The sequence below is a fragment of the Molossus molossus genome, unplaced genomic scaffold (assembly GCF_014108415.1).
Source record: "Molossus molossus isolate mMolMol1 unplaced genomic scaffold, mMolMol1.p scaffold_m16_p_16, whole genome shotgun sequence".
NCBI classification, from domain to species: Eukaryota; Metazoa; Chordata; class Mammalia; order Chiroptera; family Molossidae; genus Molossus; species Molossus molossus.
This window is the reverse complement of record NW_023425351.1, coordinates 43269182-43284532: the sequence shown is the minus strand read 5'-3', so window position 1 is coordinate 43284532 and position 15351 is coordinate 43269182. Positions and strand designations below refer to the sequence as shown.

Here is a 15351-nt window from a genome sequence, read left to right as displayed (position 1 = left end):
GTCCTTCATGTCTGTACTGGACGCTTAGATAATTTGACACATAGCTAACTTGAAGCTTTGGCAAACTAAAGCCAAAAAACTTGAAAAAAAATTCTGGGAATATGTTACTTTCCACACAGACGTGGTACATTAGTCACAAAAATGTGGGCATGGTCTCCTATGCATGTGCAGAGAACCCGTATTCTCCAAAGATTTTAAAAAATAACATGCATCACTCTGCCAAAATAGAGAAGGCCCCAAATATTATGGTGCCCATCAAATTCTTCCTTCTCTCACACTTGGGCTTATGCTTATTATTAGAAGTGATAACAGAGAGTGCCTGGTAAAAGCTCACACATGGACAAACTGTAAACTGTTCTAGGATGTACGTACCTGTTGCCAAGCTTGTATTGCAGTGTTTAGAGAATGAATTGCATGTTGCCCAAAGTTTACAAATATAGAATCAACTATGATGGTGCAGTCAAGCAGCTTTTCTACTGCATCGCTGGAAACAGAAATCTGTCCAAAGACACCGAAGGGTTTCACCAGGCTTTGCATCGTAACGTTTCTGCACTCTAGAAGTTTACAGTCTGCTTGAGCTGAGAACTGGATCTCCTGACAGACAGAACTATTGTTCCATTGTCGAAGATACATGTGTGGTTCTTTCAAGGAAATAATCACATACTCCAGTTCAGAGGGCACATTTTTATCAGACACAAATGGCTTTAAGTATGAAGGTGGAGCTGTTGGGAAAACAAATAAGAAAAACAGCAACTGAGATGAGCCAAAGCTTCATGGAAATAAAGAGATGGTGTTTAATTATTCACTTTTTGGTTATTGAATTCAATATTTGATGGTTAATAAATTTAAACATTCTCCTGAAGATATTACAATATTTGAATTACCATTTGATATTTGCAGGCAAAACTGGTTTGTTCAATCAGCAAGTCTCTTAAATACATATTGTCCAAAGGTTACATTCAGTTTCACAAACATCTGATCACAGAGACAATAAATAAAATGAAGAGGAGGCAAATATCTAAGGAGAATTTATTTAGAAGTGCTCTGTATCTATCAACCAAATCTCAAAGATAAAGTCATAACTCAAAGAGAGTTAAAAAAAAAAATCAGGTTAAACTCCATTTTTGCTGAAAAGGCAAGATGTTAAACAGCAGCTGTGTTTAGTTTTAATCTGATTATTTTTTCCATTACATTTAGGTTAAAAACTTAATACCTGAATCAAAATGTATTGACTAGAAAAGACTTTTAGGAATAATTATTTATGTAACATTAGAAAATATATAAAAGGCCACTTTTGGGGTGCAGGAAAAGTTCATTTCTGACCATACAAACTTGTAAAAATGCTAGACCTTCAAATTATTGGAGAAGTTACCCATCTTTTGTAGAAGGTAGTCATGCTTTTAAAATCAGGTGATAGCAAGTATTTTTGGAATCTATTTCCCATCAATGTAATGGCTCAGGATAGAAAATACAAATAGATATATTTCTTTCAAAAAGATCATAATTGATTAACAGTAAAACCTGCAGTTTTTGTAAATTGCTTAAAAATTCCTATTGGAATTTTTAATCCATGAGATGGCTCAAGAGGAAGGGGCACACCTATTATATGAAACCAACTTCAGAATAACGTTTCCAGTGCTAACTGTTAGGGGAAATGAATGCTGCTTCTACAAGTTTCCACCAGCATGTGGGTGGTGGTCATTAGAGAAGGACTTAGGGTGGGGGAAGTGCTTTAGCAATCACAGCACTTTGAAACATCACTAATACTATAGTACAGAATGGAAACACCAGCAAGCCTTTTTACTTTCTGAAAATATATTAACTGGGTAAAAACAGATGAACTGTGTCTTTAAAATGCACACGACAAAACAGTAAGTATTAAGTGGATGTTATCTGAATGCTAAAATAGAGAGTACCTGTGCCTAGTTGATCAAGGTGATGACAAAGATGGAACTCCAGGTGAGCAAACTGGAAGGAAATGCAAAGAGATGGGACAAACCAGGGCGTAAAACAGGAGTCCACTCTGGTACAGGCAGCCAGGGCTGTTGGAGTTACAAGTTGGTCACAAGTGCTTTGAGAACCAGATTCACTTGCAGAGCTTTGGGAAATAAGAGATAAAAGAAGTTTAATAACCTAAATGTCCCAATAGCATATAAATGAAATGTCTTTCAATAGGGTTTTTAAAGCTAGCACCCATAACCACATAGTCAATGTTATCAAATCTTTTGTATTTAGTCAGATAAATTAGTTGTTTTTAAACATTCAGTTCATGTTGAGTATTCCCCATGAGTTATTAGCAGGAAAATTTCAAAGCATTCCTCAAACCCCAGGCCATGCTGACCTAACCTGCAATCCATTTTTTTTCCATCCACATCTCATATACCTTATGGACAATTTGGTCTCACATTAGTTTAAAACCCACACAATTCAGAGCATGACTCTGCTGTTCAAAAATCCAATACTTTCAGTCAACATCAATGTTTCACTTTTGCTTTACTTCTCCAGATTGTCCATATCCACATCCCCATATGAATTAGTATTCTTTATTGAATACCCACTGAATACTGTACGAAGTACCACAGAAGTTATGACCATGTCCAGAATATCCAAGGTCCCATGAATATTATACTGCATAAGTCCTCTCTTCACTTGGCCATCCTCTTTTTTTCATTTCTTTAATTCATTTATTTTTTTTTCACTTGGCCATCCTCTTAACACCATCTGATTGAAAGGAATAGTGAGGGCATGTGTAGGAGGGCAGGTGTTTGCACGCGGCGGCTGCTGGTTTGCACGGGAAGCATGCTGCCCAGCTGCCTGCCCCAGCGCCAGCAGGAGCAAGAGAGCTGGGGCGTGGGCGAGACGAGGTGCATTCTTGCCATTTGGATGCTGAATTGCCGCTGCCTTATTCCCTTTCACCGGCTGCCACCCTCTTATTTCCCAATCTAAAATTTGCTCTGCAGTCATGGTAGCCTGGATCCCAAATCCACGAGGAGCCTAGAGAAGTAATGCTGTGATTTACAGTATCCTAGGGAGAACTATGACAAGAAAAAACTAAAGAAATAAATCCTTGATTTTCAAAGAACTCACAGTCTAACTGGTGATCTAAAATATGCAGACATTTAGAAACATTAAAAAACAGAACCACCACCCAGAAACAGGAGTCAGCAGTGCTGCCAGAGTGGAAACAGAAGAGGAACTCGGACGGAGTGGGGTGAATTGTGTGGGATTCTGAGTGCGACTCTTCAGGCAGCTGGGTTTTGAAAGAGGTTGTGGAAAAGCTGGTGAAAATGAGAGCTAGGAGCTCAGCCTGCAGCGGGTGCAGCCTGCCCCAGAGAAATAGACCAGTTTTGTTTTTTTTATCCTCACCCGAGGACATTTTTCCATTTTTTTGTTCAGATACTGTGGGAGGGAGAGAGAGGAAGAAGGAAGAGAGAGAGAGAGAGAGAGAGAGAGAGAGAGAGAGAGAGAGACACCGATGTGAAAGGGACACATCGAGTGGCTGCCACCCGCATGACCCAACCAGGGCCAGGGACAAACTGCAACCGAGGTACGTGCCCTTAGCGGGAGCCGAACCCGGGTCTCTTGGGACCGCAGGCCGACGCTCTAACCACTGAGCCAAGCCGGCCAGGGCAAAATGGGCCAGTTTTGACAAGATGTGTTCTTGCAGCGTGCCTGATGGGGTCTGTTAATCATGGTCTCCATGCCTTGTAGGGTGATCTCTGTGGTAAGGCTGGAAAAGCACAAGAACTTGTTCTTCAACTATAGGAATCTGCACCATTTCCACTGGAGTTACTGAGAGATGAGGGGCTACAGTGCCTGGAGACTCTCTAAGGAAACTCCTTTACAACTGTGCCAGAAACCCTTGCTCAAAAGCATCCAAACATGGTGGAGCTGTACCTTCATTCAAATAACATAGATGTGGATCCAGAAGTCATTGGGTCCCTTGTAAAACGCCAGTGTTTGGATCTTAGTGACAATGCCTTGAAAACTGTCTGCCCAGAAACTGGTCGTCTGAGAGCTTTACATCATCTTCCATTAGCTGATAACCTGACTGCACTTCCTACCTCCAGAGGCTAGTGATTTGAAGGAGCTGCAGACACCAGACATTTCTACCAATCGTTTGCTAACTTTATGCGGAAGGTTTCTCCTGTGCCTTTCTCCACAGTACTCACCGTGGACTGAGATCATCCGTGGTGTGTGCCACGCCACCTGTGCCCGCTGCCCAGCCTCAAAGAGCTCTCTATGGCTTGAAACAGTCCTTTTTTTTTTTTTTGCCACTTGATTTACAACGGCGATCTCAAGAACTACAATATGTGTACGTGGATAACACCATTCATCTGCAAGGCTCGCCATCCTATCTGTACGATAAAGCCATCAGTGCAGGGACTGTGGTGCTCCCACCCAAGTTTTTCAGGCGAAGCTGCTTTCCTTTTTAGCAGGGCAACTAACCATCTTCCACCCCGCCCTGGTGAAGGCCACAGGGAGAGAACAACCACATCCTGCCTCTGCAAGAGCTGGCCATCACACCTACCAGTTTTCTACAGTTGAACTTTCTCTCTCCCATCTCATTACCCAGAAGTCTCCTGGAGCTGCTGCACTGCTCCCTAGGGCACTGTCACCAGTGTAGTGAGCCCGAGTTTATAATTGTCTACCCCAAGCACTTCCCCTTGAGAGATGCCTACGGCGGAGCCTTGCCAGAGGAGGACAACTGTTAGTTGGGTGGATGACTGCTGCTCCACCCAGTGTCTGCAGATTTTTGACCTACTGAGTTGATAAATACTAAAGAGCCTCAGAAGTGTGACCAGCTTGACACTGCAGTTGCCTGCATGTCACATGCTGTTTGTGCAGCAAAGGGACAGGAGAGTCCAGCCAGTGAAACAGGCCCTTACATCCTGTCCTGTTAAATGTGGGGAGGCCCTGCAGACCTCTCTGAAAGTGTCATGATTGAGCTTCAGCTGAAATGCCTTCACCCTTCCCCCAAGTTGGAATATATCCTCCCCAAAACTGAAAAAAAGCAAGCAAGCAAGGAGCATTCCAACATGTTTACTAAGTGTTTAACTTCAAGGAGGTTATAGTTTCGTGGTGGTATGTACTGTCATGTTAATAAATCTCCATTGCATACAAAGAAAACACAAACTGGTGATCTGTGTTATTGATGAAGTGCTATGTGCAAAAAGGCAATTAAGTACATTCTTCAAATTTTCTGTAAATAGACATACTAATCCAAATAGCTTTCTAGGAATTTATCTATAGAGTTACAAATAAAATATTTTATTGGCAAGATAAAATTAAAACATTTATTCAGAAAGAGCAACATTTTATGGGCAGAGGACCTAAATAGACACCTCTCCAAACAGGACATACCAATGGCTAAGAGACATATGAAGAAATGCTCAACATCACTAATCATCAGAGATGCAAATTAAAACAACAATGAGGTATCACCTCACACCTGTCAGAATGGCCGCCATCAACAAATCATCAAACAATAAGTGTTGGCGAGGATGTGGAGAAAAGGGGTCTCAAGTACACTGCTGGTGGGAATGCAGACTGGTGCAGCCACTATGGAAAACAATATGGTGTTACCTCAAAAAATTTAAAATTGAATTGCCATTTGAACCAGTGATCACACTTCTAGGAATATACCCTAAGAAGCCTGAAACACCAATCAGAAAAAATATATGTACCCCCATGTTCATAGCAGCACTATTTACAATAGCTAAGATGTGGAAACAGCCCAAGTGTCCATCAGTAGATGATGGATAAAAAAGCTGTGGTACATATACACAATGGAGTACTATGCAGCTGTAAGAAGAAAAGATCTCTTATCCTTTGAGACTACATGGAGGGACCTGGAAAGTATTATCCTAAGCGAAACAAGCCAAGCAGAGAAAGACAAATATCAGATGATCTCACTTATTTGTGGAATATAATGATCATAACAGTCTGAGGAATTGGGTAGCCCCAGAGACATGGAAGTAGGGTACAGACTGACAACCCTCAGAAGAGGGGGTGGTGGGGGGAGGGAAGAAATAAACCACAGAATTTATATGTATGTATGCATAACCGATGGACATGAACAACAAAGCCAGGTATGGGGTGGGGGGGATGGGAAGGTGTCAATGGGGAAAAAAAGGAGAAACATCTGTAACAAAAATAAATTAATAAAAAAATCATAAAAAAAAAGAAAGAGCAACATTTTAGTTGTACATTTTTTACAGATATGAACTCTTTCGCTTGGGCCACTATAAGAAATTGTTCAAAGTAGGGTAAAATGTTAGTTAAAATATTAACTATGAGAAATAGTAAATATATAATTTGAGGTTTATCTGAGGTATTTTTCTTGCCAACTACAATTTTTTTTTATTCTTGAGATTTTCCATGATTTATTTTTCTATCTCTTGAGAGTAGCAAACACTATAACATATTGAAATGAGTTGCTGAAGTATCATGAGTATATGCCACAATCTTTATTTATTACAAACTGATTAATTCTTCACTTTTGCTAAATTAAATGCACAAATCAATAGGTATATTTGGTGTCTCCTAGCATACTCTAGTGGTCAGCACTATATCATTTAATCTTGAAATCATGACTAAAATGGTTATGAGGTTAATTTATATTTAAAAATTTAGGCGGAGAAAAAATGGCGGCGAAGTGAATGGAGCGACCCAGACCATCTCCCAAGACCAAACTGGATTTACAACGAAAATAAAGGCAAACCGTCAGGAAAGGGCAGCCGAAAGACATCTTGGAGGACCACTTAACCAGAAACACCCACTCAGTTCTGGTAGGCTTGCGAGGATGGGAGAGGGGACCGAGAGCCCAGGGTCCGCAGCGGCCTGGGCAGGGGCCAGGGAACTCGGCGGGAAGTTAATCCTACTGTCTCCCTTCCCACCGTGCACGGCCCTGGGAACTCTGCAGCCGGCTAAACTCTCCGCTGAAGCCGCACAGACTCGCGGGTCCCAGGGAACACGGCGGGACCGGGGAACTCGGCGGGAAGTTAATCCTACCGACTCCCTTCCCACCGTGCACAGCCCTGGAAACTCTGTAGCCGGATAAACTCTCCACTGGAGCCACACAACCCTGGGGCCCCAGGGAACTCGGCGGGACCAGGGAACTCGGCGGGAAGTTAATCCTACCGCCTCCCTTGCCACCCTGCATGGGCCCTGGGAACTCTGTAGCCAGCTAAACTCTCCACTGGAGCCGCACAGACTCAAAGGCCCCAGGGAACTCAGCTGGACCAGGGAACTCGGCGGGACCAGGGAACTCGGCGGGACCAGGGAACTCAGCGGGAAATTATTCCCACCGCCTCCCTTGCCACCCTGCACGGGCCCTGGGAACGCTGTAGCCTGCTAAGCTCTCAGCTGGAGCCACAGAGACCCCCGGAGAACAGGGGACTTGGCGGGATTAAAGTGGGTCCTCCCTGGTGCATCCAAACCCAGGAGAGGGAGCCACAAACAGCAGAACACCAACACCCACTGGGAAAACTTGGCAGACTCCAAAGCCCACTGTGATAACCAAAATGGTGAGAAACAGAAACAAAAGCCAAATGAAAGATCAAGAGACCTCTACAGAAGATGAAATAAATGAGGTGCAGTTAAGCAAGTTAACAGAACTAGAATTTAGAGCCATGATGTTGCGGAAGCTCAACAGCATGTGTAAGGACATGAGCAACATGAGTAAAGACATAGAAATGTTGAAAATAAACCATCTGGAAATGAAAAACCAACAGGAAGAAATGAAGAATGACATATCAGAAATGAAAAACACACTGGAAGGTCTAAAAAGCAGAGTAGGGGAAGCTGAGGACCGGATCAGTGAATTAGAAGACAGGCTAGAAGAAATCAACCAATCAGAAAACCAAAAGGAAAAAAAGATTAAAAAACAGGAAGAGAGCTTAAGACAATTGTGGGACAACTGGAAACGGAATAATATTCGTATCATAGGAGTCCCTGAAGAAGAAGAAAGTAAGCGAGGGCTAGAGAATATATTCAAAGAAATAGTGACAGAAAACTTCCCTAATTTGGTGAAGGAAGAAGGCATTCAAGTTCAAGAAGCTCAGGGAGCCCCAAGTAAGAAGAACCCAAACAGGCCCACACCAAGACACATAGTAATTAAAATGCCACAAATTAAAGACAAAGAGAGAATCCTAAAAGCAGCAAGAGATAAGTAACAGGTTACCTACAAAGGAACCCCCATAAGGCTCTCAGCTGACTTTTCACAAGAAACACTACAGGCTCGAAGGGAATGGCAAGAAGTAATCAACGTCATGAAAAACAAGGATCTGAATCCAAGACTATTCTACCCAGCAAGGCTATCATTCAAAATAGAAGGTCAAATAAAGAGCTTCCCAGATAAAAAAAGGCTAAGGGAATACATTAGCACCAAACCAGCACTGCAAGAAATGTTAAAAGGACTGCTGTAATTACCAGGAGAAAAGGGAAGGAAAATAGAACCACACTAAACAAAAATGGCAATAAATAAGTACATATCAATAACCACCTTAAATGTAAATGGACTGAATGCTCCCATAAAAAGACACAGAGCAGCTGATTGGATAAGAAAGCAAGACTCATCTATATGCTGTTTACAAGAGACCCACCTCACAACAAAAGACTCACATAGATTGAAAGTAAAGGGATGGAAAAAAATCTTTCAAGCAAACAGAAAAGAAAAAAAAGCTGGGGTAGCAATACTTATATCTGATAAAGTAGATTTCAAAATGAAGGCCATAACTAGAGACAAAGAAGGCCACTACATAATATTGAAAGGATCTATCCAACAGGAAGATATAAACTTGCACCCAATATAGGAGCACCAAAATATATTAAAAAACTATTGGAGGACTTCAAAGGAGAAATCGATAGCAATACAATCATAGCAGGGGACTTCAACACCCCGCTCATATCACTGGATAGATCCTCTAGACAAAAAATTAGCAAGGAAACAGAGACTCTAAATGAAGCACTAGACCAAATGGATTTAATAGATATCTACAGAGAACTACACCCCAAAACTACAGAATTCACATTCTTCTCAAGTGCACATGGAACATTCTCAAAGAGAGACCACATGTTAGGGCACAAACTAAGTCTCTACAAGTTCAAGAAGATTGAAATTATAACAAGCATCTTCTCAGACCACAATGGTATGAAACTAGAAATCAACTGCAAGAAGAACATACAAAGATATTTTAACACATGGAAGCTAAATAGAATGTTATTAAACAGTGAATGGGTCACCGAGGAGATCAAGGAAGAAATCAAAAACTTCCTGGAAACCAATGAAAATGAGGACACAACAATACAAAATCTATGGGATGCAGCAAAAGCAGTTCTGAGAGGGAAGTTCATAGCACTACAGGCCTACCTCAAAAAAGAAGAAAAATCTCTAATAGACTACCTAACCTCACAACTTAAAGAACTAGAGAGTAAACAAAAAGAAAACCCCAGAGCAAGTAGAAGAAAGGAAATAGTAAGGATCAGAGCAGAAATAAATGACATAGAGACCAAAAAAACAATCCAGAGGATCAATAAAACAAAGAGCTGGTTTTTCGAAAAGATAAACAAGATTGATGGACCCTTAGTTAGACTCATCAAGAAACAAAGAAAGAGAACCCAAATACATAAAATCAGAAATGAAACAGGAGAGATAACAACTGACACCACAGAAATACAAAAGATTGTTAACAACTACTATGAACAATTATACGGCAACAAATTTGAAAATCTAAGCGAAATGGACAAATTTCTAGAAACACATAGTCTCCCAAAACTGGATCAAAAAGAAATTGAAAACTTGAACAGACCAATAACAACAGAAGAAATTGAAGATGTAATCAAGACTCTTCCAGCAAACAAAAGCCCAGGCCCAGATGGCTTCATGGGGGAGTTTTACTGAACATTCAAAGAAGAACTAATACCCATTCTCCTCAAACTATTTCAAAAAATTCAAGAAGAAGGACGACTTCCAAACTCGTTTTATGAAGCCAGCATAATTCTAATCCCAAAACCAAAAAAGACACAACAAAGAAAGAAAACTACAGGCCAATATCCCTGATGAATATAGATGCCAAAATCCTGAACAAAATACTAGCAAATCGAATCCAGCAATACACCAGAAAAATTATCCACCATGACCAAGTGGGATTCATCCCAGGGATGCAAGGCTGGTACAATATTCGCAAATCCATAAATGTGATACACCACATAAATAAATTGAAGAATAAAAACCACATGATCATATCAATAGATGCTGAAAAAGCCTTCGACAAAATCCAGCATCCATTTCTGATAAAAACGCTCAGCAGTGTGGGAATTGAGGGATCATACCTAGACATAATAAAAGCCATATATGAAAGACTACAGCCAACATCGTACTCAATGGGCAAAAACTAAAAGCTTTTCCCTTAAGAACAGGAACAAGGCAAGGATGCCCTCTTTTGCCACTCCTATTTAACATAGTACTGGAAGTCTTAGCCACAGCAATCAGACAGGAAGAAAAAATAAAAGGGATCCAAATTGGAAAGGAGGAAGTGAAATTGTCATTATTTGCAGATGACATGATAGTGTACATAGAAAACCCCAAAGACTCCACCAAAAGCTTACTAGACTTAATAAATGAATTTGGCAAAGTAGCAGGATACAAAATTAACGTCAAGAAATTGATGGCATTCTTATAACCAATGATGAACTCACAGAAAGAGAAACTAAGCAAACAATCCCATTTACCATTGCGGCAAAAAAATTAAGATACCTAGGAATAAACGTAACCAAAGAAATAAAGGACCTATTCGCAGAAAACTACAGGTCTTTGAAAAAAGAAATAGAGCAAGATGTAAAAAAGTGGAAGCACATACCCTGTTCATGGATTGGGAGAATTAACATCATTAAAATGTCCATATTACCCAAAGCAATCTATAGATTCAACGCAATCCCCATCAAAATACCAACGGCATACCTCACAGAATTAGAACAATTACTTCAAAAGTTCATATGGAACCAAAAAAGGCCTCGAATAGCCACAGCAATCTTGAAAAGGAAGAACAAAGTTGGAGGGATCACAATACCAGATTTCAGGTTATACTACAAAGCCACCATAATCAAAACAGCCTGGTACTGGCACAAGAACAGGTATATAGACCAGTGGAACAGAATAGAGAACCCAGAAATGGACCCAAGGCAATTTGCTCAATTAATATTTGACAAAGGAGGCAAGAGCATACAGTGGAGTAAGGACAGCCTCTTTAATAAATGGTGCTGGGAAAATTGGACAGCTACTTGCCGAAAAATGAAACTAGACCATCAACTTACACCCTACACCAAAATAAACTCTAAATGGATAAAAGACTTAAATGTAACTCATGAATCCATAAAAATCCTAGAGGAGACTGTGGGCAACAAAATCTCAGACATCATACGCAGCAGAATTTTTACTGACACATCATCTAAGGCATCAGAAACAAAGGAGAAAATGAACACATGGGACTACATCAAACTCAAAAGCTTCTGCACAGCGAAAGATACAATCATCAAAACAGAAAGGCTACCCACTGTATGGGAGAGCATAATTGCCAATGATATATCAGATAAGGGGTTAATTTCCAATACATATAGAGTGCTTATACAACTCCACAAAAGAAAGACAAAGAATCCAATTAAAAAATGGGCAGAGGAACTAAATAGACACCTCTCCAAACAGGACATACAAATGGCTAAGAGACATATGAAGAAATGTTCATCATCACTAATCATCAGAGAGATGCAAATCAAAACAACAATGAGGTATCACCTCACACCTGTCAGAATGGCTCCATCAACAAATCATCAAAACAACAAGTGTTGGCGAGGGTGTGGAGAAAAGGGGACTCTAGTACACTGTTGGTGGGAATGCAGACTGGTGCAGCCACTATGGAAAACAATATGGTGTCACCTCAAAAAATTAAAAATTGATCTCCCATTTGACCCAGTGATCCCACTTCTAGGAATATACCCTACGAAGCATAAAACACCAATCAGAAAGAATATATGTACCCCCATCTTTGTAGCAGCATTATTTACAATCGCTAAGATCTGGAAACAGCCCAAGTGCCCATCAGTAGACAAATGGATCAAAAAGCTGTGGTACATATACACAATGGAGTACTACGCAGCGGTAAGAAAGAAAGATCTCTTATCCTTTGAGACTACATGGAGGGACCTGGAAAGTATCATCCTAAGTGAAACAAGCCAAACAGAGAAAGACAAATTTCATATGATCTCACTGATTTGTGGAATATAATGAACATAACAGTTTGAGGAATGGGGTAGCCCCAGAGACGCGGAAACGGGGTACAGACTGATAATCCCCTAAGGAGTGGGGAGGTGGGAGAGGGATGAACCACAGAACTTATACACATGTATGCATGAACAGTGGACATGGACAACAATCTGGGGAAGGGGCAGGGAGGGAAGTGGGAGGGGGGAATCAGTGGGGGAAAAAAGGAGAATCATCTGTAACAAAAATTAATAAAAAAAAAATTTAGACTTTCATTTAAAAATTTGAGTCATATCAAATTTAAAGTTTCTTAAACACAAAGTAATATGGTATTTATAATCTCAATATACTTTAACTATATTTTGAATCAGTAAATTATATTTTTTGATTCTCAATTTGATAATTATCTACCAGAAAAGTAGCATATATATGTTATCCTTTTATATGTGGGTACAAAGTGTCACAGAGCTAAACAGGCACACACGTGAGAGTAATGACCCTCTAGACACACCTGTAGCAGCTAATTTCTTCAATTAAGTGCAATGGACTTTGGTCTGCTCCAGATATCAAAAGGAAAAATGTAACTTATGAGATATGCAATAAACAAATAGAAGAAAGTAAAAATAGCTGCTAGGAGCAAGATCTCTCAAATAATCTATGCTGAACTCAAGATTCAGTAGCTAATTCAAATATCAATACATTCCTAATGGAATATCAAGTTTTAGAATAGTGGAAATATTCTAAACAGTGAAAAGTATGGCAGTAGTTTTACAGATTCACACCTTCATTTTATCCAAAGGGTTACTTATCAACTGTCCTGGGGGACTTATTGAGGGGTATCCATGATTTAAACAAGGAGTGTTTTAGGAAATCTAAATCCTAATTGATTCAGAGGCACTGTGGGGACCCAGGCATAATCTTTAAAGATCATCCCTGAATGTCATTCTGGGGTGAATCCTTTTAGGACTGCAGGTCCCTAATAATGATCTGAGTTCACTGATGAAGTCTTAAGCTTTTCTCTGGATCCCTCTGTGGGAATAAGAGTTTTATAATATAGCATAATACAGCACAAAGATTAAGAAGAGAGTGACTAGTCAGAGAACTCAGACCAAATGCTTGAGCTGCTTGCCGTCACTTATATTGTAATCTTGGGCAAGTTATTCCATCTGGCTAAATCAGTTTTCTAACTTGTAAAGTGAGTATAGTAATTGAACCTACTATTTTTGTGTATTAAATGAGACACTGCAATATAAAAATGTTGAGCATAATGTCTAGCAATCCATAATAGAAAAAAAAGAAATCCCTCTTTTTCTGGCTGGAAAACAGGGTTCCATACTGGCTATTCAGTTTAATGTTGGTGATTACCGTTGGTCCCCAGGAGGGATGTCATGTGACCACACTGCCATTCATCTCAATGTGGCACTGTCCCTCAAACCCTGGTTCAGCCCTGGCCGGTTTGGCTCAGTGGTTAGAGCGTCGGCCTGTGGTCCCGAGAGACCTGGGTTCGGTTCCCGCTAAGGGCACGTACCTCAGTTGCAGTTTGTCCTCAGCCCTGGTTGGGTTGTGTGGGTGGCAGCTACTCGATGTTTCCCTTTCATGTTGATGTTTCTCTCTTTCTCTCCCTCCCACTCTATCTGAACAAAATATCAAAAGATGTCCTCAGGTGATGATAAAAAAACAAACAAAACACAAAAAACCCTGGTTCACCTAACCTGTCTCCTGCCTACTGCAAAAACATGGCTCTGTGCATGGGACATTTAAAAAATGTTTCAACTCTAACTGAAAATAAGAAATGCATTTTTATTGTAGCCTAGTACACATCAAATTGAAGAAGGGGATAGGAGGTTTATTGAAAATATGACACACTATGATATTTTAAAAATGTGGTAAAATATACATGACATAAAAATAACTATTTCAACCATTTAAAAATGATACAGTTCTGTGGCATTAAGTACATTCCCACTGTTGTGCAATGCAACTTCCACCACCAGCATCTCCAGAATCCCCAACTGAAACTCTACCCATTAAACAATTCCCCCTTCCCCCATTCCCTGGCAACCACTATTCGGTTTGTCTTTATAAATTTGACCATTCTTGGTAACTCATCTAAGTTTAGCTATATAATAATATCTGTCCTTTTCACACTCATATGTCCTATTTTATTTTAAAAATTCCAACCGCAACTGGTTAAATTGAGTGCATGACCCACTGCTGGGTTGGCTTACAAACAGGTAAGGACTCCCAGGCTTCGGAGAGTCAATACCATGACACAGAGCCTGGGAAGTTCCCTCAGCCTGGAACTTAAGGTGCGACCAGAGGAGCACTGGGTACTATGGGGAATGTGTATGGGGAGAAGGGCAACCTGGCAAAACGCCAACTCTCTGGAGGGGTTGTTACATAGAGTAAAAGACTTCAAAAAGACATGTAGGTAAAATACAAACATTCTTTCTACCCACGGAAGAAGAGGCAAAAACAAATTCAGCCCTAGGAAAGAATTTTCGGGATAAACTCTGGATTATATCACTGCATGACTAGAAACACAGGTGACAAAGCAGTTCCAAATGTCACGATTTATGTCTGAATAGTTTATAAAAGACAAAAGATTGTTGAAAATGGTACCCAATAAATTTAGGTTTATCTAATACTGCAGATCCTGGTAGCCCAGTGGAGGGGAACCATATCTAGAGTCCACAGTCACCTTCTGGTGGAAGAAAGTTCAACCCAAGGAGAGAAAAGAAACGATCCAAGGACTTGACCATCACAGTGCTCTTTCTTGGATTCCTCCACTATCTATCTAAGAAGAATCAAGGCTTTGGGAAATAAAAAGCATCTTTTCCTCACAAAAAAACCTGTGGACCACTGTCTCATGATTACCAACTGTGAGCAGACAGTGACTTCTTTTTTTTTTTTTTTATCCTCACCTGAGGACATTTTTCCATTTTTTTGTTCAGGTAGAGTGGGAGGGAGAGAGAGGAACAGAGAGAGAGAGAGAAACATCGATGTGAAAGGAACACATCGAGTGGCTGCCACCCACAAACAACCAGGGCCGGGGACAAACTGCAACCAAGTTACATGCCCTTAGCAGGAAC

The 15351-nt window shown here is 40.5% G+C and overlaps 1 protein-coding gene and 1 pseudogene across 1 annotated transcript in view; one reads left to right on the top strand and one right to left on the bottom strand.

Annotated features, from left to right (window-relative positions):
- VPS13B (vacuolar protein sorting 13 homolog B) overlaps window positions 1-15351 on the bottom strand; it is an 867799-nt gene that overhangs the window by 107971 nt on the left and 744477 nt on the right. Inside the window, exons 41-42 of the mRNA XM_036263824.1 lie at window positions 1917-2098; window positions 373-722 (exon numbers count right to left, since the gene is read on the bottom strand). Of these exons, the coding sequence (XP_036119717.1) occupies window positions 373-722; window positions 1917-2098 (532 nt within the window). The remainder of the gene's footprint in view (window positions 1-372; window positions 723-1916; window positions 2099-15351) is intronic.
- Window positions 3692-4773, top strand: LOC118631429 (annotated as a pseudogene).